Below are 22,363 nucleotides of genomic sequence, written 5' to 3'. Positions count from 1 at the left end.
ATTATTTTATACATATATTAGACTTCATATTACATATGAAATTATTTTCGCTATTATTATTATAAGTTTCTTTAAACTATAGTTTTTTTGTACGTCTTAGAATCTCTGTGTTTTTCTTTCTTTTAGGAGGGTTGCGGAGATTCTAGAAAGTCGTTGCCAAGGACTGCGCCGGTGCTTTTTGTGCATATGATAAATTAGGTAAATTGAACTGGACAACACCACTCTGGTGCCTAACAAGCTGTCAGACAGTTCAGTAAGAATTCCGGGGCTGCTGAAATGTCATCACAGCTCTCTTGATCTGCTCGTAGCTCACAAACATCACAATGTTCCAGGAAACCAAGCGAAGAAACGAGGGCACAAATCTATAGAAAAAGAGTCAGATGATTCAAGAAATATGTTTACCTTTTCCCACAAGTGATTGCGACATTATGCTTGCATTCGGTAACTACACTACTTACCCCTTATAGAAGGATGTGGGTCCTTCTTTAATCAGCATGGTAAAGGCACAGTTCGCAGCCCCGCTGTACTGCCCTGGCACAGAGTTCATGAAGCGTGTTTTTACCACATCCACCGGAGACGCTACGACGGTGGTGCAGAAACCCGCTGCGAAGGCGGCTGTGAAATGACACGGCATGTTGTCTGTTGGAAACAAACGTATTGCCTTCAGTTATTAAAGGGCCACAAAGACAAACATGCCGACATGATTCAAAGTTTATATACATACCTGTCATAAGGTCTTTCTTCAGGATGAGCTCTTTGATGATGTCATAGGTCACGAGCTCGGAGCAGTTCACAATGGCATTACGAGTTATATTTGGCAGGCAACCTAAACAAGACGACATCTTAAACAGTTAAATTCAACCTGTTCCAGAGATTATTTTACATATTCTTCTTACTTGTGAAAACCTGCTGCCTTCATGACCCACAATGCAACTTGGTTGTTGGTTGAAGCTGCAAGCATCAAGCAGCAATGGGGAGTGGGCTACACAGTAACTCACTTCTGGTATACTTTCAAACTCCACACCCTTCAGATTTGTTTCATTGTATAGTCTTAAGAACCAACTGACATTGATTTTTCACATATACTACTCTGATTTTTCAAGTTTAACATAAAAAAACATCTCTGTGTACTTTACAGTAAAATAAATTATTGTTACCTTTCCAGAGCCCTCTAATTCCCTCTTCCCTGGCAATCGTCTTGTAGGCATCCATGGTGCTGCTGTACCTCTTCAGAGAGTCACTCTCAGGCAGGCGGACCTGAGCCTGGAACCTGACTTTCACCACATCAGTGGGCTGAGCGAAGGCCACCGCCATCGCCCCGGTGGTGCTGCCCGCCAGCAGCCGAGTCCCAATTCCTGCATCTGTGATGCAAGCAATGCATATACGTAAGACTCTTCACAGGCAACAGGCAAGTTAACACAGTAATTAGAGACTGAACAGGGGGGCCAGTTTGTATGATGACAGCAGTGATAAGATATTGAAGTTGGCCTTTCAAAATATCTTAGATATTTTGAAAGGCCATTTTTGTTAGACTTCCTTTATTACTGACAAGCCATCAACAAGAAATTACAACATGATCCATCAAAGATCTCCCTCAATTCTTACGCTTAAGCAATACCATTATTAAAAACAGCAGGACTGAAGCGCATTGTTCACTTGCAGGACACTCACAGTGTCCTGCAAGTTTGACTAAACTGTCAAACTAGAGTGGAATTATCACCTCCGGCATAAACACGCATCCATTCTCTTGAAGAGGAATCTGGCATATGCTCTATATCAGGGGTGTCAAACTCATTTTCACAAAGGGCCGAATTACGACATGATAATCACACGAGGGGGCCAGACATGTCGCTTACTGACATGCCTTCTTTTTATTCCAAAAATCAAACAACATATCTAGGTATATAACCTGCGTACATACGGGGCATAGGCTAGGTTTCGTTTACATAATTTGGGGGACAAATTATAGGTGGGGGGTATGGGGGTGCTCCCCCAGAAATTTTTGTGCGTCAAACACTTAAGTTCCTGTATTCTGGTAGATGTTTCTGTTTTCTGTGCCTTTTCTGCATCAATTTATTGTGGAAATGTCTTTATTTTTCTAAAGGAAAAGACAACATTCAGGTTCCTGGTGAAACAATTATAAAGGACTATAATGCAGTAAGGCTCTCAGGCATTCTGGATTGAGCCACAATATGTTTTCTCTTGGATTTTTCAAAACTTTCTGCACTTTTAAAACATATCACGTTCTTTTATTTTTTTATAGGAATCATGACCCAGCACCAGTGTTAACTATTTATGACACTTTACATTGGTAATGAAATGCAAAGCCACCATTGGAAATGAAAGGGGTGGGCTATCAGCGGCTATCTAACGTTAGCTAGTGAGCTATATTGTAACTTGAGGCAAAAGTTAGAAACCAGATAATGTTAGCATTCATCCTTAGATAGTTGACACAATCAATCATCATATTAGCATGCTATTTAGCCACATAACATCTATCTATGTTTAATCACACAATGTTTTAAAAAACTAGGATCTGAACTATAATTCAAGATGAATATGGCGAATGTATCGTTGTGCTAAATGGGGACAATTTAAATCTATCTCGACTGCTTCACTGTCATTTGAAACCTTATGTCACATACTTTCTGACCCGCGGGTGTAGAGCTGCTTCATGCTGTCATACAGGCCGATGCGGACTGAGGCGAAACTCATCTGCCTATGCAGCCCGGCCACCAGTCCACTGTACAGGCTCCTGGGGCCCTCTGTCCTCACCATGGTGAACATGGTGCCAAACACACCTCTGTATTTCATCCTACTGCCGTCCAGTGAGGGCCTGGATTCACCTTGAACCTAATGTAACATAAACGTGTTAGAGACAGTTTTAAACTTAATTTGAACTAAGTTCACAACAGTCTGCTAGAAGAACAAAATGTCTCCTAAAGGTTGTCATAATAAACAAACCAGTCCCTTGTGAAGTGTAGGCCTAAAATATCAGGCCGAACAGGAAAAACAATTCAACAAGCAGGGTTGTAAATACCATCAAGGAAGACAATGATGACGTGACTTGTTTACAAGAATCTGTGGGGTGTAACAAGCTGAGAAGATGTTTATGTTATACAATGACATAGGAAATACATGGTGAGGTTTTTAGAAGGCTGAGTCAATATTCTTACATTTGGCTGTTTTTATGCCAAAAACTAAATTTAAATGTAGTATTACATGAACTGTATGAAATGTACAGAAAACCTTATTTCATCGCCGTGAATGTATAGAATGTTAAGAATACATAATAAAACATGTTTGATATAGCAAGTTAATGAGGTGCTTGAGGTGATATTTTGGGGGTTCAATGATCTTAGTAATTCTGACTTTATGAACATGATGACCCTCACCTGCAGTCTGACTTTGGCTGTGTCCAGGGGGAAGGTTACAAGGTCGGCCACACAGCCAGCTGTTCCAGCCGAAAAAACCTTGACAGCGACAGTCGGGCACAGATCCACACTTCTTCCTCCAACCATGATGAATTGAGCTCCGAGGACAAACCAAGTTGTATCAATACAAAAAAGCTGATCCCATAAATCAGAAAGAGACCAAGCAGCTACTGGGCAGTATCCGTGTTAAAGGATTAAATCCGCCAACTTAAATATTTGAGAAAATGAATCATAATGTCTTGTCATGAGTCATGACAAATCCGGGAGGGCTATATATATAAATATATAGCTACTGTAACCAATGTCAAGTTTCAGGTATCGAAAAGATTATCCTATGAAAGCCACATCCTCTTGTTGTGTTATTAGCCATAAAAAAGCTAAAAAATACAATGTCACTTTTACAATATGTAAGAAAGGAAACAAAACAAAGCTCTGGAACAGCCGGCTTCCTTAAGCAACACAAACACACACAGATATGACTGACTCCAGCTGCCGGCACAGCTGTAGACTCTTTTAAACCGGAGCTGCAGCTGCACCACCCCATATGAAACACCTGACACGTGACAAGCTGATAAGAAGCTCCACGCCTATAGAACACGCACTGACTGTGCTCACCATGTAACAGGAAAACCTGTTGGTCGTGTGTGTACGTTCCTAAATGTACGTTTCAATTATTTCTGGCATTTCTTTTCAAACATGTGTGTGCAACAGCCAATAAAGTGCAGGTACAGTCACTCAGGACATATTTCTTAACAAAGCCTGAGGCTTTTCCTGGGAAAACAGTTTGAGTAGGACATTTTTAGTTTTTTTTAATCCCCCAACAAAATACAAATACAAAATGTATCTAAAAACAGTAAACAGTTAATATTTATTTATAAAAATACAAAACATTTAATTTACATGATATTTTTCTGGACTGAAATGTAAAACTTTTAAACAGTACAGTAGCGATAGTAAATGTTTGGCAAACAATGCACCACGTACTAAGGATTGTCGTCAAAGTGAGCAGCAAATATCTTTGCTATTCTTTCAGTCTCTTTCTTCATGGTTGATGGCGACATGTTGGGACGCTGTCGAGCACTTCTGTGAACCGGACGGCTCGATCCCTGGAAAGATCAAAACAAAAGCACACCAGCAGTGTTAGTGATGCAGCAATGAAACTATGGGTATTTTATTTTCAATTTAACTTCACAGGACCTACAGAGACATAGATAAGATGGCATACTGAAGCAAACAAAACGAACAACAAGAGCAGTAGAATACGAGAGAGGGTCTACTTCACCAGGTTATGTCTTAATCTAGTGTGTCTGATCAACATTAACGTAACAAACTGTGGTCTTGCAAGATCTGCAAACAACCTAAATGACTGGCTATGGGAAGCACATCCAAAATGTTGTGAACAAAGCAATCATTGCTATAGTAATATGTGGGAAATTAGCTTAGACAACACTGACAACGCACCTACCATCATGGAGTGGATGGGCAATTAAAGCTGGGGTGGAGGATTTGGGGAGAAAATAGCGGTTGGGATAGAGATTTGAATTCAAATACCTCAACCGCTCCTCTTGTTCTCTTTGGTCCCTCCCCTATGGTCCCTCCCTGACACGCTCTACACACCAACAACGTTGTGCCAAAGTGAATGGACAGTCCCAACAGCCAATAAGAACAGAGAATCGGAGCCTCGCTCTGATTGGTCAAAGTGTACAACTCATGTTAACTTTGACCAATCAGAAATCATATACCCCAGCTTTAAGAGAGAAAATGGCACTTTGAAATTTTGACCAAATTTTGTGCTGTCCTAATTGGTAGACCAATGACTTCAGAAGGAAATGCTGGAACATTCCCAGTCAGCAAAGTGCCTAAGACATTTGAGGCTAACCAACTCACCTAAAGGCAAATTACAGCAGGCTATTGACAGGTTAGCAACCTAAAAAAAGAGTGCAATGTGACAGGAATGTAAATTAGCTGGACTGGCTCAAACTACTGTAGTGTGGCTTGGTGAGATATGAAACTTCTGATGCCTAAAAAAGATCTCCTATTATACTACTTTTCTGGTCTTAATTTCTTGTTAAAAACTGCTATAGAGCAACCTGACACGAATCGCATCACAAAAAACCATGTAGCGAGCACAGCAGTCTGCTCCACACACTGCCTTGAGCTTCTCCGCCCCTCCTCCCCCCCTCCTGCAAACCCCACTCCGTTGTGATTGGTTACCTTCCTTCCGGAACATTTCCAGCAGCGCGCAGGGAGATTTCTGAGAGAGGAAGGTGGGGGCATGGCCGGAGCTTGCCTGAGCAGCATTACCATACATGGAAACATCCGGGAACGTGACGACACGATACCCAGAAATTTGAACAAGTGAATTCTCGACCGGCTGCCCTAGTGTTTAGTGCTCTGCATAGCCACCCCGGACGGTAAGCAGGGAATACGTCTAAATGCATGTACGTAATTATTTGATACGCTGGTATGGTTAAACATGACTATAAATCATTATAACAACGTGTATAGGTCATAAAAGTCGAAAAGTATCATAGGTCCTCTTTAATAAGTAGTTGTCCTGGTTCTGTCTCTGTGTAGGTTATCTAGTCCCACTCCACAAAGTGTTTGTATCCTTGTATCCAACAGTATCCAATCCACTTTTGGACAGTATGTGGGAACAGCCATCCCTTTAAATTGATATGAAATGACTTGATCTTGTGTGACTTACAATTCTCATTGCATTGTAAAGTTTTTTCTGCATTGTATGCGAAGTATAGTTAGTCACATTACCCATTTCGAACTACACAGCATGTTTTGCTTAAAATCTCCATCATACCCACATACTATAGTAAGTCTTGTAAGTCTCTTTTTCTTTTTGGAGAGGCACTACAAACAACTGACGGATGTTTTGTGACGGATGTGCAACCATGTGTGCAAATACAATCATTGAGGTCTACACAGCACCTCTCAGCCCAATCAGAGATTGGTGATCCATTTCCATGACACATACCAGTTAGTCAAAGGATATTTCATTGTGTTTTTCAGTCACCAGTCAAACAGAGCAAACATTTCTTTGGTTAATGTTTGTGTTAATGGATGGTAAGGCTTGTTGTGTGGCTGTTGTACAATCTCCATCTGACCAGCGACAGGTGACTGGCTGGACCATATTTGTATTTAAAAATGTCTTGTATGACCTCTCACCTCAAACTCAAGCGTCTATATGTACTCTTGTATTTCCACACCCTCCTTTAAACTTAATCCATTAAATATTGTGTGACGCAAAAGTACTTTTCCAAAGCTGAGAGGGAGCCATTCAACTGAACTGTTTGACACTATACATTTCTCTGTGTGCATGATATGAATGTACTTAATCAGTATCAGCAAATAAAAGTTTTTTTTAAATGTAAAAATTTGAGATATCTTTCTGTTTGCTGATGCATATCAGTCAACTGACATTCTGCACTAGGAATTTTAATGATACAGTAAAATATCTGAATGAATTAATATTTGCTATGAAGTCTGATACATACAAACCAAGACTAATAGTTGACAAAGATACAATTGTAAGGCTCGAAATGATTGCAAATAAATCAAGTTTTACGGATATTCAAAGATTAATCGAAGCAATCAGGAGATTTTAAATATCAGAGTTAATGGTAAGTTACCACGTTCCTCTACAATTTTATTTTCTCTGTTAAATTTATCTTATTTTATATTATCTAGACTATTGTTTTGATCGCATGTTTCTTATTTATTTATTATTCTTTTATTATTTTGGCATATCTACAGTGTCTTATTTAATTTGGTAAACAAGCAACCTACTTTTTGAAGTTTAACAAGTGTCATGACATTTCAAAAACAAGTCAAATGTTACCAGTCCGGTTTTATTGTGCAACGATGTTTGGTGTTGCCTGAAATCTTTGACTGTTGAAGGATAGAGTTACTACTCAGGGCAGACAGGATTGTTTTGTTGTAGCAATAGAAGAGCCATCGCAGACATTTGGTCACATCACAACAAACACATTATTTTATTCTTATTCAAAGCTAGAGGCTAGATACACAACACACTCAGAAAACTGGCACTGTATTGCGTCACTAACACGGCCAGATAAAATAAGCAGGGGCAGAAAGAACAATGAACCCATAGACGTACGCATGATCTTGTGACAACATCTATGTGAAACATTTCTAACACGTTAGATTGTACAACTGTGGGCGAAACTAAACCTGTTCATCCTGCACAAATGAGAGCTAAAGTGCACTGAACCTAAGTTGTTAACAGTCTCACTATTCTTATGGCCTCTGTTTAAAAAAGCATAACATTGAAAGTAAAGTGATCTATTAATAACACCCTGCTATTGCATGGCACCTGGGTCATTCATTTAATGCGTTAAAAGATCACAACTAAAAACAAGTACTCACCGGGTCAATGGCCGAATGGGAGAAAGAAGGAGCTAATCGTATGGCTCTCATCGAGGCCTCCAGTTGGTGAGAGGGGAGGAAGAAATTAGGGACCTCCACAGCGTCCAAGCTTAATTCAGAATGTTAAAGAAAAATTCACAATAATATACGGTATGATGGTTTTCTAAAAGACAAGATCAGAGATTCACGTGATAAAATTAGTAGATGTCAGATATGTAAAAACTCGGGGGCGCTTTAGCTCAGTTGGTAAGGCGTCCCTCTCCCGGGCCGGGCCCAGCAGCAGACCCGGGTTCGATTCCCACCCGCGGTCGTTCTCTGCATGTCACTCCCCTCTCTGCCCCATTTCACCTCTGTCTCTCTGCACTGTCAATAAAGCATAAAAATGCCCAAAAAAAATCTTAAAAAAAAAAAAAAAAAAAAAAAAAAGATATGTAAAAACTCACTCTCTCCCTCTTTGGTCAGCGTGTGGGCAGTTTGTGTTTTTTCATACAAAAAATCCTACCTACTAACTAAATCGACGTTACTAGCTGTAAACAGACTGTATGTGATGTGATGGGAGTGTGTCCTTATGTCTTGTGTTGTGCTGCAGCTCATAATGATAATAATAAAGCCCAGAAATATATGCAAAATTTGCATCTTTCCATTGACTACACATGCAATCACAAAAATAATTCATTTCATAATAACAGCTGTGCAAAAACGACTCCCTTCATAAGGGTTATAAGTGTTCAGTATTTGTTGTCACTAATAATGTCACTTATTCTCATTTTGAAAGCTGCAGTTGGTAGTTTTGTAATGAACCTTTGATTTTACACGATCGTCAATAACAAATTAACAGCAAAAACTTATCTGAAAGAAAACAACAAATACAGATCAAGGATACGATGGGGTTGGAGTGTCTTGATCGTCCCTGGAGCATGATGCATCATGGGTATCTGTGGAGTGCTCTGTGCGTGCTGGTGAGCTTTTGTCACCAGACCCCTCATTAGAGATGTTGGGTTCTTTTGCTCTTCTGGAATCTAAAGCTTCCAGAGTCCATTCATCATCTCGGTCTGTGTCCGAGTCTGAAGCGTCTCCTGCTGATCCGTCACAGCTCACACTTTGTTCACTCTCATCTGGTCTGGCACATCTGTGTTTCCCGCTACAGTCACAACTTTGCAGATTTACCACCTGCCACTTTTTGCCCTCGTCTTGACTCAGACCCGGTCCGTCCTCTGGCGCCTCCAGGCTCTCCAGAGAAACCAGGTCAGGGTCTGACATGATGCTGGTCCAAGGGCTGGTTTTGTCTGTTAACGATGTCACCTCATTCAGAGACCTCGGCTTCAACACAACCTCTTCATAATCTTCTTCATCATCATCATCATCATCATCGGTTTCCTCGCCTCGACTCCCATCTGTCCTGACTTCATCCTCATTGGTTCCTTCTTCCTTTTCATCCTCGGACTGAGAAGCCTTGTCGTCGCGTCGGCCATTTTCTTCCTCCGCCTCAAAGTGGTATTGGTCTTCAGAGATGTTTGGCACAGGAGAACACAGAGGAGACACATCTTCCAGGGAAGAGTTTAAAGCCGGGTGTGGTGGACTGCAGATTCTCTCAGGGGTAATGTGAGAGGGGTTGTCTCCAACAGGGGAAGTTGATGAGCTGCTCTGTGGGTTTGATGGAATCGTTTCCAGGTGGTGTCCTCTAAGACCTGGTTGAAAAAGGACGTAAAGTTTTTTTTTATTTTTAGCAACAATGCTCTTTAGGTGATCAGGTTTATTATTTTTTTTATACTATCTTTGTTTGTCAATTCATCTTTATTTTCAGCAATCAAGTTCATACTTATAAAATAACTTATTGTATCTGTTCTAAGTGTTGGTAAAATTTGGCAGTGGTGCTCAAGGCTTAAGGTTATCATAACTTTATATGAAGAGCGTTGGCACCCAGCAAATAGCATAGCATATTCTATTAGTTGACATTTCAGCACCAATGATCTTTCTCCAGATGACTGAAGTCATACACAAGAAGACTTAGATGCCTCCATGTATGTTTTGAAGTGTTTAACTTACACAAAAGACTGTCAACAATTAACTCGTCAAGGCTGAGTAAAGTAGAAAAAAATTACCTGCAAAGAATGTTTTTAAATGGTAAGTTCAAAAGAGATATACAATCCATTATACCATTATAACATGCTAAAATTATGTTTTCCCTAAAGACCATTGATGAAAATGTCACTATATTGGCTGGTTATGTACGACCAATTAGGTGGAACTTCCTTAGCTTGGATGAGAAGCTCACCACTAATGATATTGTTGACTTCTCCAACTAACTGGTTAGACTTGTGAAGAAGCTGACATGGGTCCGATTCCGTGTCCTTCTCCTCCTCAGGCTTGGCGTAAGACTCCTGCTCACTCATGGGCGGGAATGTGGGAGTTGAAAGCTTGCGGCTGAAGTATCTCTGGATGTTGTCGAGCTCGCTCAGTTTTTTCCTGTAAAAGCAACGAAATGTAGTCCAAGCTAGCTCAGATACAAAAAAATAAAAGAAGAAAATGATCTTGGCCGGTGTGTTTGAGGAATGATACCTGAGAGCTGAAAACAGGAACGAGCTGTTGGGACTGAGATCACAGACAGAGGTAGCAGCCGTTTGCTCCTGCAGACTCTGATGGTAAAGACGAATTTTGTCCATGTGTTCAAAATGCCGGTCGCTCTCACTGGACCTGAACAGTTTAAAAGGAAATTATATAAATACAGCACACAACTAATGTTTCATTCAGCATGTGGAAATACGTTTTGAATCATATGTATACTAAACATTGTGGGGGTAATTGTTGTACAAACCTTTCAGAGAAAAGCCTATCCTTGAGGTCAGGTGAGGAGATCTTCTGCTCAGGGTATCTGCTGATGTGAGAGGGAAAGCTGCTGTATGTGGCTGTGGTATGATAGCTGAGAGGGAGCGCCTGGAATAAAGCCTGTTAATCAAACACAATAATGAATCACCTTTAAAAAATAATGACATATATATCTAAGCATCAAAAGACATTCTGAATATCTATGCCTTCTCTCACCGATGAGTTTGTGGCAGCTTCTTCATTCACACTTCTTCTCTGTCCTTTGAGGTCTTGGACCCCCTTTAATGGAGTGACGGACACTTTGAGCTGGCCGTGACACTGTCCACTGAAGTCTGTGATGTTGTACCAACCACACACTGACGGGAACCCACAGAGTAAAGGGGACAGGTCCACAGAGGCAAATCCGAGCACCCTCTCCATTTCTATGAATGGAAAACAACCCAAGAATGAATCAATATATTAAACGCATCACTGCAATAAACGTTATAAGTTGACGCTTGTTTCCTGTACCTCCTTTGTGCCAGACTTTGAACACCAGAGATTGTTGTGGATCAACCAGTAGCTGCTTTGAAAGCCTGTAAATGTGAAAGCAATCATCAGCCAGACATTTGATAAGTTGATTATTGTTTAGTGTATTACAGATATTCTTAAAAATGTATTGTCTTATATGATATAACCAGACCTGCACTCGTGTTGATGGTCCCACACAGGGGAGTCGGTGTTAGCTATGAGAGCTGTGGACGCTGGTTGTGCAGAGTCTGCAGTGACGTACGAAACACAGCAGCATGGTGTGTCTCCACTGCGCTCCACTAGAGGACAGCCTGCCAGACAAGCATAACACACACATCATCAATAATGAACTGTATATTGGGAGTGGGAAAAAAAGGGGAGGAAAAAATATTTACAAGCTAACCTTTCAAATTCAGGTGCATGGCCCGATCCACTGCAACAGTCACGGGGAAAGATTCCTCTGTGCTACTTTCTGTGTGTTGCTGAGATGTGATGTCTGGAGTAGTTTCGGAGCATTTAGTTTTGTGTCTGCTTTGGGAGGGGGGCGGATCTGTTGCTTCCTCTTCTTCTAATACGAGCTCTTCCTGGCTGTCCGAGTCCAGCTGGGTGTCACCTGCAGCAGAAACCTCCACAGGGATGATACCTGCCGTCAGGGAGATGTGCACCCTGAGCGCAGCCCCTTTTAGATCTGCTGCAGAGCGTCTGAACAGCGGATACACTCCTGTGCGACAAAAAAAAAAAAAAAAAGGTGATTACACTCAGAAAAACAGCCATTGTTTTAACTAAAGTAACGCTATTAATAATTTCTTACCACTAAGAGTTAGCTTCTGCTTGGACGTTTTTGCAAGAGAGGACATATCAACGAACGCTGAGCCCACAAGTCGGTCTGTGTCTCGAGGCCTTTGGGTTTTGTCTTTTTTAAAGGCCACCCACAACTGAACCTCCAGCCTCTCCTCTCGGAGATACCACATCAAGGGCTGGGTGCTTCTCAGCTCCACAGTTCTACTTCCCTGGAAAGCCACCGTGGCCTGTCCTTCCCCACCAGCCTCTTCCACAGAGGGGTGTTTCATCTGGGAGCAGAAGGCCTCCTGCTCGTAGAACTTGTACCGGAAGTAGCAGTAGGTGGAGCGCTCAATCTCACTGTGGCCCGGCAGAAGCAAACAGTGGACAGGTATCCACGCTCTAGGCATTGAGAAAGTCAAAGACGTTTTTCTCGTGCTCTCTCCCCAGGCTTCTTCTTCTTGCATGTCATTCTGGGACATTGCCCAGCCGACACCCTGAGCGGCTTTAACCACTCGTTCCCTGTCCGAGTTGTGGGAGAAGTTGACCGAGACCTCGAGGCCCCCGACCAAGATGTGATGCTGCTGAGAAGAACTGGTTTCCTGAGGCATATAGAGTCCATACCAGCCCGAAATACCTTTATGTTGGGACAAAACATTACAACTGTGATATTCAACAGAATCTATGGGAGCCAGCAGCAATAACTAAGAATTCAGCATACCTGTTCTTTTATGGATGAGATCAGCCAGTGGTATTGAAACTGTGCCCAGCATCACATCCTTAGGCTTATGAGTTAGCACTGCTGTAACAAATAGCACACAACAAATTAGTAACTCACAGAGATATACTATGAACAAACAAACAAAATAATAACTTAAATAATAATTGTGCAACAACATGATGTGTATATTACAAAAACTGAGGTAAAACCGATCCGCCATTTTTTTAACAAACTAGTTATGCTGAATGAAGTAATCATGTTCATTTGAATATTTCCTGTACATTTTTTTTTTATTAAAGAATTAAAAGGATAAAAGTAAGAAAACTGCCTTGCAAAAATTTGTAAAATATCATACATGTAGTGTTTCTGGAAAACGTAATAAATAACACACATCGTAATGTATAATTAAAAATGTAACATATCTATCAATATGTAATCTGTAATATGTATGTAAACCTTTGTTTTTGTCCATGTTCCAGACAGTGAAGACAGCAGAGGCCTCCACCAGCTGCTCTGCCAGGCTGCATGTTTCTCCGCTGCTCCTCTGAAGCAGCAGATCACAGGTCAGTTCCATGTGGTGGTCAAACTCCGGGCAGAAGGTCCTGGCGGCTATACGTGTGGACCTCCTCTCACTCTCAGACAGGAAGGAGAGATGGACTGTGACGTATGTGTTTACACCCACGCTGGCAAAGTAGCTGAATCTATCGTCATGTTCTGATATAGCTCTGCAACAGAGAGGGAGAAGCATAATAGAAAATATTAATTATCTGTATGTATGTATAAGGAAGAAATTAGTAAATACATTAAGTGTGATGCGGTTAAGTTTTGAGGTGTCCTCTGCAGCAACCCTTATCAGAATGGAGTCGAGTGTCATTTAATTTGCTGATGTAAAAAATACAGTTGAGGACACTCGACAGTCAATGCAATTAAGCTGGTGGTAGAAATGTCAAAAGTGGAGTTCTAACTCTGCAATTAAAACATTGCTTTATTAACTGATGCCAGATATTGCCTAGTGCAGTATTTTAGCTTGAACATAACAACCTACCTTTACATATTTTGAATGCCATAAACATCATCCCAATATTAGGGAGACTTTTACTTAACAGTGCTAAAGGGAGTTTCATATTTTGAGAAAACTTAATATTTTCATCATCTAATATTCTAAAAAATACATCTATCCATCTACCTATTAAATACATTTTTTTTAAAACATGTAAAGCTCCTAAGTCGACAGTGGTAGTGGTGATGTACCTTGCCGCTGCCTGCAGACCTGATGCTCTGTGCACTTGAACAGCGAGTGTCACAACACGAGACGCAGCTCCTTTACCAGCCTGCCCTTCAAGTCTCACCGGTCGGTGCTTGTACCGGATGCACACATCCAGAAAGCCTATAGAAACCCCAAAGATGAGTTGTAAGACACTAAAAGGGGCCAATCAATAAAGTATTATATTGCCATCTCTCAGTGTGTCTGTGTACCTGAGGGCTGAGGTTGACGTCCTGTGGGACTGTCCGTCCTAGGAATCAGGGGTAGGGAGAAGGTTTGTGCCTCATTGGGATGCTGTCCCTGCATGGTGACCATGGCACACAGTTTGGACAACGGAAGCATTCCTTTAGCCACAAGCTGGTCTCTGACATTTGGATAATAATATCTGCAGAGACACAAAAGTATTAGGCTAAGATTTGGAGCTCTGCAATTGCAATCAATCTGCGTCTTTATTTTGCATTTCTGAATATTTCAGGATTAAGGCACAGGAAATCTGAGGAAGTCAAATATCCTGGTTAATGACAGGGTGACGACAACGGTAAGGTTACATTTTTCTTCCAATCAGACATAAATTAACAACCACATACCTGCACCACACTTCAAACTGGACACCCCCTCCACTGCCCAGGCCTTGACCTGAGAGAGAGCTGAGCAGCAGCCCCTGAACAGGCACTCCGTCAGGAGCGAGGAGCACATGAGTCTCAGTGTGGCTAAACATCGGGTCAGGGACACAGAGAGTTGTGGTGGTACGAAACAGCTTCAGGTTCACGTCTGTTGGAGATCAACAGGTCAGAGAGGGAAGAACAAAGTCTAGGGAAATTCATCATTTTAGGGTTTCAAACACTAAAATTGCCTTACTAGTCTCTATGAGGTTTTGGTTGACTTTTGCAGCAGGGTCCCCCTCCTGACAGGGGAAACTGTACTGGACGTAGCAGTCAGCCTCACCCCACACTGTGGACTGCAGAGGTGTCAGCCCGTTTACCTTGTCAACTCCTATCACAAACAGATGCTCTCTCATTGCTTCCGCTTGTGCTGCAATCGGCTAAAGGAAAAATACAATGGTGAAGGGAGGGAGAAATAACTCGTGAATTAATTAGTAATATTTCTAATTGTGCAGATAAAATATTCTACAGCTTGAGTAATATATTCTGCATCAGTAAACATTGGTAAAAACAAACATAGTAAAAATAAAACCATGGGAAGAAAAAGACCAGGAACACACATTGAAAAGAAAACACTTCAAGTATTTGTGGACAAAATGACCACTGACCTTTGTTTGCGAATGTGAATGGTGATCAAGCAGATGAACTGGTCTCAGATGAGATGAAGAGTCATATTCTTCACCCCTTGTGCGCTGGAGGGCAACTATCTGCTCTGATCGTCCCAGAGCCAAAACAACCCTGAGGTTTCCTCTACAACTACCCGAGAACACATCAATGACCGGCATGTGGCAGTCCACCCCTAAAACAGGGTACTGCGCCTGCAGAAGAAGACGGGCGATCTTTGGATCCCTGGAGGGGGAAGGAAAACAACATGAGTTGCAAGTACAGCCTCCAACAGCGCCTTCTAGAGGCCAGGTTACAAAAAAAGGATGTAAATGATCCACGTAAAGTGCCTAAACCTTTTGCCCGGCCTTAACTCAGATAGAATGTTCTAGGCCTGCAACTAATGATACATACAATTATCAATTTACTGATTATTTTCTTGATTCACCATTTAGTCTACAAAATGTTATCAAATTGGGAAACATGCCTGCTACAACGACCCCAGTGACGTATTGAATTAGCTTGTTTTATCAGTCAGTAATCCAAATATACAAAATGTACAACCATAGATAGAGGAAAGGAAACCCAGAATTACTACTTGAAATAGTTGGTGATCATTCACAGTCTGTGCAAATTCGCTCCTTATAGACAAAAACTGTTTTTTGTATTTGCTTTTCTAAATTCTGTTAACAATTTTTGTTTTATCCATCCACAACTTGCCTGAAGGACATATAAAACTGGTGAAGAGGTAATTTAACAAGGCCGAGGAGTTGATCCTGCCCTGAACTCCTAGCCCTCTGCCACACCTCGATTATCAACACATTATTCTTCATCCGCTCCAGCAGCTTAGATGTTAAGGCAACAGGAGTCACCTAGATGGACAAAAGGATGGTGAAAAAGTCATGTCGGAGAATGATGCCCACTTTGTAGCACAAGTAGAAGTTGTATTAAATAGTCAAAGGAATCAATCATCACTGCTCACCTGAACAAAGTTGAAAGAAGGATTAGTCTGTCCCCAGCTGATGACAGATCTTGCGATATCATCGCACCAAAATAGTTTACAGTTCAGGTAGACGTTTGGAGCCTGCATGGGTCCACAGTTGAAGTTCTTTCCATCCGGCACCATGAGTAAGGTGTGCAGCAGGATCTCAGGATCCTCCTCCATGTGCTGTCGTGACTTTTGAGGAGATGTGTGCCGACCGGGATGGGGAGAGGGCTCTTTTGAGCGTTTCTGAGGACTCCAAGCATTCAGCCTGGAGTCGTCAAAAGGTCGAGTTGGTATATCCTCCTTGCCAATGTCGAGATGTTGAGATCTGGAGCTGATCTCTCCCAGTGGACTGGGTGCAGGTTGTGAAGGGGATGTGTCTCTCCAGGATAGCTTCATTTGACTTTTTTCAGAGGAGAAATTCTTGTTATCTGTAGTAAGTTCTAGTGATACCTGATTAAAGAAAAAATACATTTTGTTTAGCTAGTGACAGTCACGTAATCAGGCTTGCAAACATGAACTCCTGAATAAAAATATTACCTTTAGCGGTCCGATCTCCTGTGTTTCACTGTTCCCTTCTACGCACTGTACAGGTAAGAAGACGGACTGACTCAGCTTCTTGCTCTGCAGCAGGCAGTGCAGTGGGTGAACTGCTTTACCGATGAGAACCGGCTACAGCAAGAGAAGCCAAGGTCATCACCAGCATTTCATTTATGTATGTACTTTACAGCAATATGTGTTTGTTAATGTCTATCTGAATTCCTAGGCATTTATAAGGAACTGGAACTAATTCTTACTTTGGATTTGAACTGAAATGTGTTGTGAAAAACAAATGAATGGAATAGAGCAGAGAATACAGTAAGACTCAAGTCAGTCAGTCCCTCAGTTTAACCAATCGAATGAGTAATGTAAAGCCCAAAGCTATTTACCTTCTTTTGGTCGCTCTTTCGTGAGTAAATCTTGAAAATCAAATCAGTTTTCCACCACTGTTGAACTGTTGCTTTGCTGAGGTGGACAGGAAACACAGTGTGCTGATGGAACTTCACTGCTATAAAAAGACAAGAGTGTTAGTCAGGCACAATCACAAACCTGTAGAGTGTCAGTTTTTAACTCTGTACGTTTAGTGAAATCAGATTCCAACAGGTCCTACCTCCTCCTGTGACTTTACTGGCAGCCGCTCTGGTCACCTCCCCATCTCCACCCCTACTACGATCACGTTGACTGGAAGAGGAAGCCTTCGGGAACACGTACTCGATAAAATATGTGCTAATGAAAAAGAGGATATATTCATAATGACAATGTTATTTTAATTTTACCTTTCATTTATCTATTCAATTCATTGGACACGTTAGAGTAATACACAACACAAAGTAAAAAGTTATGAGCAATGAAAAGAAAAACAAACGGGATCCTTATCAACGTACTGTATAAGCAACAAATTAGCAATGTATCGATCACAGGCTACCGAATTGTATCAACTAAAAGATTTACATCCCTAATCAAAAAGGGGTAAGAAGAAGTTAAAAAAAATGCTGGTACTACCCACTTTTATTTTTTATACAATAATCATAGAAAAGAAAAGTTCAATTTACAGCAACAGCCAAATGTTTTGCATACCGCTTCTTGCTGGTTACTGGCCGAGGAGGTTTCCCTTTCCGGGAGTTCTTTCTAGGCGTGGTGTTTGCACTGCCTGTAGTTACGGTCAGGGAGTCGACTGTCACTCTTGCCAGCCGGATCAAACTCAGCAAAGTCATCTGCTCTGCACTTAGGCCAGGAGGAGTACCACCAGCGTCCACAGACTGCTGAGGCACTGACTTTGGACTGGAAACAGACGAAATATGGTAAATCATTTTCTCAAATAAACAAAAAGCAGCATTCATATCAAGTTAATTTGTTCAATATGCTATACTGGTACCTTTTGTGTATCCATTATACACTGTATAATTAGTTAATTAACCTTAAGTTGCTTATTTATAGATTATTATTGTTAACCCTTAGATACCTCAGGATCCATTTAAATCAAGCATTCTACTGTTTACTGTCCAAGGAGCATGTCTTTAGAAACGTGTAAAGGCCCTTACCCTCCACTCTCAGACTGCGTGAGCGGCTTTTTCTTTGAGGACACGGTTCCTTGATCCTCTGCATCATTTGGTTCAATATCCGCCATCTGGAAGACAATACAAGAATGAGTTACATTTACCCTCTGCTAAAACAACACGTAAAGTGACACTACTAAACAATAATCAAGAAATCGTGTACTTACGGGAGTTTTGTAGAACAAATTTTCCAGTAAGCTCTGATCATATTGTGGATCATTAAGCTCACTATCCCCACACACACTGCTATGGCCAGACAGGTACTCAGGTGAGGAGCCGTCTCCATCCCATATAGGCAAAGGAGATGTGTTTAGGCTAAATAAAAAATGTAATAAAAAATTTAAACAATTTGGGTGACAGAAATGCTTTAATTTTTCGTAATATTTTGAAGTTAATGTGCACATTTGTACCTGCCAAAGAGCAGATCCACAGCTCTGTTATCCATGTCAGTGGGACAGTCCAAGCTGCTGTCTGTCACAACAGCAACAGCATCAGAAGGCTTCACAGGTGAATCGGCATGAAGAATATTTTGAAGAAACATCCCAGAGGGAGAATGAGAGGGCCTGAAAACACAGGGATTAAGTATTAACACATTATGAGGTGATTAGAAAACAATGTTTGTTTTTTTGGCAAACTTTTGAAACACTAACTTGGAAGGTGGCAGGATGTTATCCTTTGGGAGAGGCAAAGGAGTGTCTTTCAGAGTTGGTGCAGAATCCATTTCACATTTCAAAGCGGATACCACCATAGCATTTCTAAGCTTGTTTCCACGTTCTAGAATAACTGAGATGAGAGGAAAATGTTGGTAATATGTTAAGAAACAATCAAATGTATATGTTTGTGGTAAGTGCATGTACCCACCTGAGAGAAGATCTTTGCCTGTTTCACCACAAGGCACTTTACTTGAAGGGTTTACAGCCAGTCGACTGTCCTGAGATCTGTTTGTCGTCGGCATCTGATTCTCCAATGATTCTTCTTTGCATTCGTCTTTCTCGGCACTTTGGAAATATAAATGGTCCTTCCCTCTGAAGATATTGCAGCAAAATATATCATAAGGTTGCTATGCTCAAATTTTAATTAACAAATGTAGAACAAGACCCAGGAATTTGACTATGAACAGCAACAACTTCAAACCTGGGTGTGTTCCCACTGCTGCTAACAGCCGATTCTTTCCCGCTGCCAGCCGAGAGCGCTCTGGGCTGCGCTGGCACCGTCAGTGTTGTGACCTGCGGTGCTTCAATGCTGATACCTGAGCTGCTGCTGTCATAGGCTTCAATCAGAGCCTCCAGACTAAGGGAAACCTTAAGAGGTAATAGAACATGTTAAGATGTGGACTTGAATTACAACAATGGCAATTAATTCCTGCAAGTATTTTTGTGATGAACTACTACAGATACAACATCTTAAATATATATATAATTTTGCTATCCAACTAACTATCTGCTGTTTTCAATGGTTTGTTTTAAATTACTTTAAGGGCAAGAAGTCGTGCATGGGTGAGATTGTGAAAGGCGTAACAGAACCCATGTTTCAAGTTCTCATGTCTTTAGATATAGCTTGTGTGAAACTAGTTTGCTCCTACACGGTAATAGCACAGTCAGAGACAGCACGCCTGCAGATAAAAATGCAATGCCTGACACATACTGTACTTGCCATAAAGGGAAATAAAATAATATTGTTTGACAATTTCAGTGATGTTTTAATTTATTCACTACAGCTACAAATCTATGCCCTAGACTTAAAGTCACTCAGTATAAAATGCTAAACACTTCAGTACATCAAACATCATTTGCAGGTGCTACTCCATAAAAGCAGTTGGCAGGCAAATATAACTTCAAGCTTTCACTCACTTGTAATTCTCCCAGCTTTTCTGATGTGGGGGACACAAGGGTGTAAAATCCCCCAATGGGGTGTGATAGAGAGAGTCGGGCGATGCCCGCAACCTGAGCCCGTGCGATTGGCAAATGATCTGGTTTTGTCAGAACCTCCAGCACCAGAGATCCCATGTCTGTTCATCAATGACAGAATAGTGGTTAATAAACATATGTTTATGGCATAGCAAACTCAAACATATTATTAAAGCCTTTGTAGTTACCTGTAAGATATGAGGTGAACTGTTTGGGCCCACAGCGTATGGGGAAGCGAGCTGTGGTCTTCATGGTCTTCTGTGACGTCTGTGAGCCATCTCTCGGAAAGAAGTGCGTCCCGTTGGATGACTCTCCCCACCAGCGCAGCCGGACGAATGTTGCAGACGGAGGCTTGTGAATTGTCCATAGTACACGGCTTACTGTCACCTGCAGGAAGCATCTGAGTGGGCCCTCGACAAGAGGAGGGAGGCTGGTGGAGGGGGACACATCACTGGCAACTGCAAAGAGTTATTTTGAATTACAGCAAAGTTGAGACACAAATAATGCCAACACTGCAAATACATAAGTCAAAGGTCAACATATAGTTGGACATATTGGATAATGCATTAACACAGGACGTATTGTAAAGATGTAGTTAACCATCAAAGTCCCACCTTAGCAAGCACATGCAGCAGCACTTATCAACAACAATTCCCTTGTTTTGGACATTCAAAAATACAAAAACAAGAGCCCTGCCTGCATTGTGAGAAATACACTTCCACCAAACAACTGGGTAACTAGCTTTTGATATTAGGAAGTCCTATTCATAAGTGTTGGTCTACGAGAATACTAAAATAAAGGATGTTATACTTCGCTTTTAGCATCTTTTGGCAAACGCACAGGCTGCTTTGAGCAAAGTTTTCAAGCAAACGCTAACTACAAATGTATAACATGACATCACGTGCAAAAACTACAACACAACCCGAGAGAAAGCGAGAGCAACGTAACTCAACATAATATTAGCAAGTGCGCTAACCCTCGAGGCTAATGTGGGACTGACAGCTGACTATAGCAGCTACTTAAACGTAGCTTTTTTTAGCTAAACTAACAACAATTTACCTTTCTTTTTGCTGCTTCCGGCTTTTACGGACCTCTGCTTTCTGCTCTTCATCCCTCCTCTCAGTAAATATGGATAGTGAATGATATCCTTGCCAAAGCAGGGACCAAACCACTATCAGCAGACATGTTTTATCACACTACAGCTAACTAATAATCCGTTTAACAGAGCTGCCTGAGCTGGATAAACACACACAAACGGCAGCGCGCAAAACCGTTCCCGAGCAACACAATCTGAACGTGCCGCCTCTGCTGATCGGAGGCATTCTGGGAAATTGAGTTTATTTCTTGTATCTGTCAAAATTCTCGTTTTTGCAGAAATTGGAATTGTTTTCGCATGTCATAACAGTGACCAACCATGGTTTAGGAAAGTAACGATTATTGAAAAACGGTATTACTGCATAGGTTGTTTCAGATACTTGAAGGCCTAGTTGCAGCTATGCTTGATTGATTTCCCACCATGACAAAATGCTATTTGAAACCCTTAGTAGTCAAAGGCCAACTTACTAAGGGGAAAACAAGTGTTAATATTCTTTCAAAATGAATAGGCTACAATACAGAGCTCAAGTTCTGCCTCTAGTCCAAGTCATCTATCTTCTCCTCTACTATTAGGCTAACATCATGTTTTATTAATAAGAACTTGAAAGATCTAACATCTTATTTCATCGTCAGATAGGACCAGGGGTTGAACAAGATTTAAAAGATTATCAGGCCCAACACCTTCACGAACAGCAGTAACAACAGTTCAATAATAACACTCAAATTAAAATCTCTGCTTCTATTGCTTGTCAAACATTTAACTCATATCAGAATTAAGTTCTTTTCATTCACTTACACTCATGAATTAATTTTCACTTGTGTATAGAATACAAAAAAGAGTGTTCCTTTACAGCAGTGTTATTTCATGAGAAATCCGCTTGCATCACCAAGACAATTAATTGTTCAAGTTACAATCCTTAATCAAAATTCTAAGTATAAATTAAGGTTATTGGATTCTAACATAACCGATTAACTTACAGGGCACTGCACTGCCAAAATGTCAATTTATTACACGTGTGATTTTTGTGCATGTGTAAACATAATTCCCCTTATGTTGTTGTTTCCTGTGTGAATCTGCC

The 22,363-nt window shown here is 41.2% G+C and overlaps 2 protein-coding genes across 4 annotated transcripts; both read right to left on the bottom strand.

Annotated features, from left to right (window-relative positions):
• Window positions 1–238: 238 nt before the first annotated feature.
• Window positions 239–3,872, bottom strand: LOC307269771 (dicarboxylate carrier UCP2-like). Of its 3 annotated transcripts, XM_080052805.1 has the most exons (6): window positions 3,396–3,872; window positions 2,646–2,853; window positions 1,158–1,361; window positions 725–826; window positions 459–639; window positions 239–362 (listed from the first exon to the last, which is right to left on the bottom strand). In XM_080052805.1, exons 1-6 carry the CDS (start codon window positions 3,519–3,521, stop codon window positions 251–253), a joined length of 933 nt encoding a protein of 310 aa, XP_079908931.1. In that variant the 5' UTR covers window positions 3,522–3,872; the 3' UTR covers window positions 239–250. The 3 variants fall into 3 exon arrangements, with proteins under 3 accessions (XP_079908931.1, XP_079908932.1, XP_079908933.1); XM_080052806.1 differs by lacking the exon at window positions 725–826; XM_080052807.1 differs by lacking the exon at window positions 1,158–1,361.
• A 521-nt stretch (window positions 3,873–4,393) lies between these two features.
• c2cd3 (C2 domain containing 3 centriole elongation regulator) lies at window positions 4,394–21,386 on the bottom strand. The gene is made up of 33 exons (XM_080052832.1): window positions 21,249–21,386; window positions 20,378–20,647; window positions 20,133–20,290; window positions 19,417–19,583; window positions 19,144–19,307; window positions 18,933–19,065; window positions 18,693–18,845; window positions 18,450–18,597; window positions 18,275–18,353; window positions 17,804–17,996; window positions 17,337–17,452; window positions 17,116–17,234; window positions 16,727–16,858; window positions 16,184–16,639; window positions 15,922–16,073; window positions 15,207–15,447; window positions 14,795–14,978; window positions 14,524–14,707; window positions 14,149–14,321; window positions 13,924–14,059; window positions 13,129–13,397; window positions 12,673–12,753; window positions 11,983–12,588; window positions 11,575–11,892; window positions 11,344–11,482; window positions 11,172–11,236; window positions 10,878–11,083; window positions 10,651–10,781; window positions 10,395–10,529; window positions 10,111–10,301; window positions 8,719–9,523; window positions 7,836–7,944; window positions 4,394–4,540 (listed from the first exon to the last, which is right to left on the bottom strand). Exons 1-33 carry the CDS (start codon window positions 21,298–21,300, stop codon window positions 4,418–4,420), a joined length of 6,588 nt encoding a protein of 2,195 aa, XP_079908958.1. The 5' UTR covers window positions 21,301–21,386; the 3' UTR covers window positions 4,394–4,417.
• Window positions 21,387–22,363: the final 977 nt, after the last annotated feature.

The sequence above is a fragment of the Ammodytes marinus genome (genome assembly GCF_949987685.1).
Source record: "Ammodytes marinus genome assembly, chromosome: 3".
NCBI lineage: Eukaryota > Metazoa > Chordata > Actinopteri > Uranoscopiformes > Ammodytidae > Ammodytes > Ammodytes marinus.
This window is presented reverse-complemented; position numbering and strand designations above follow the sequence as displayed.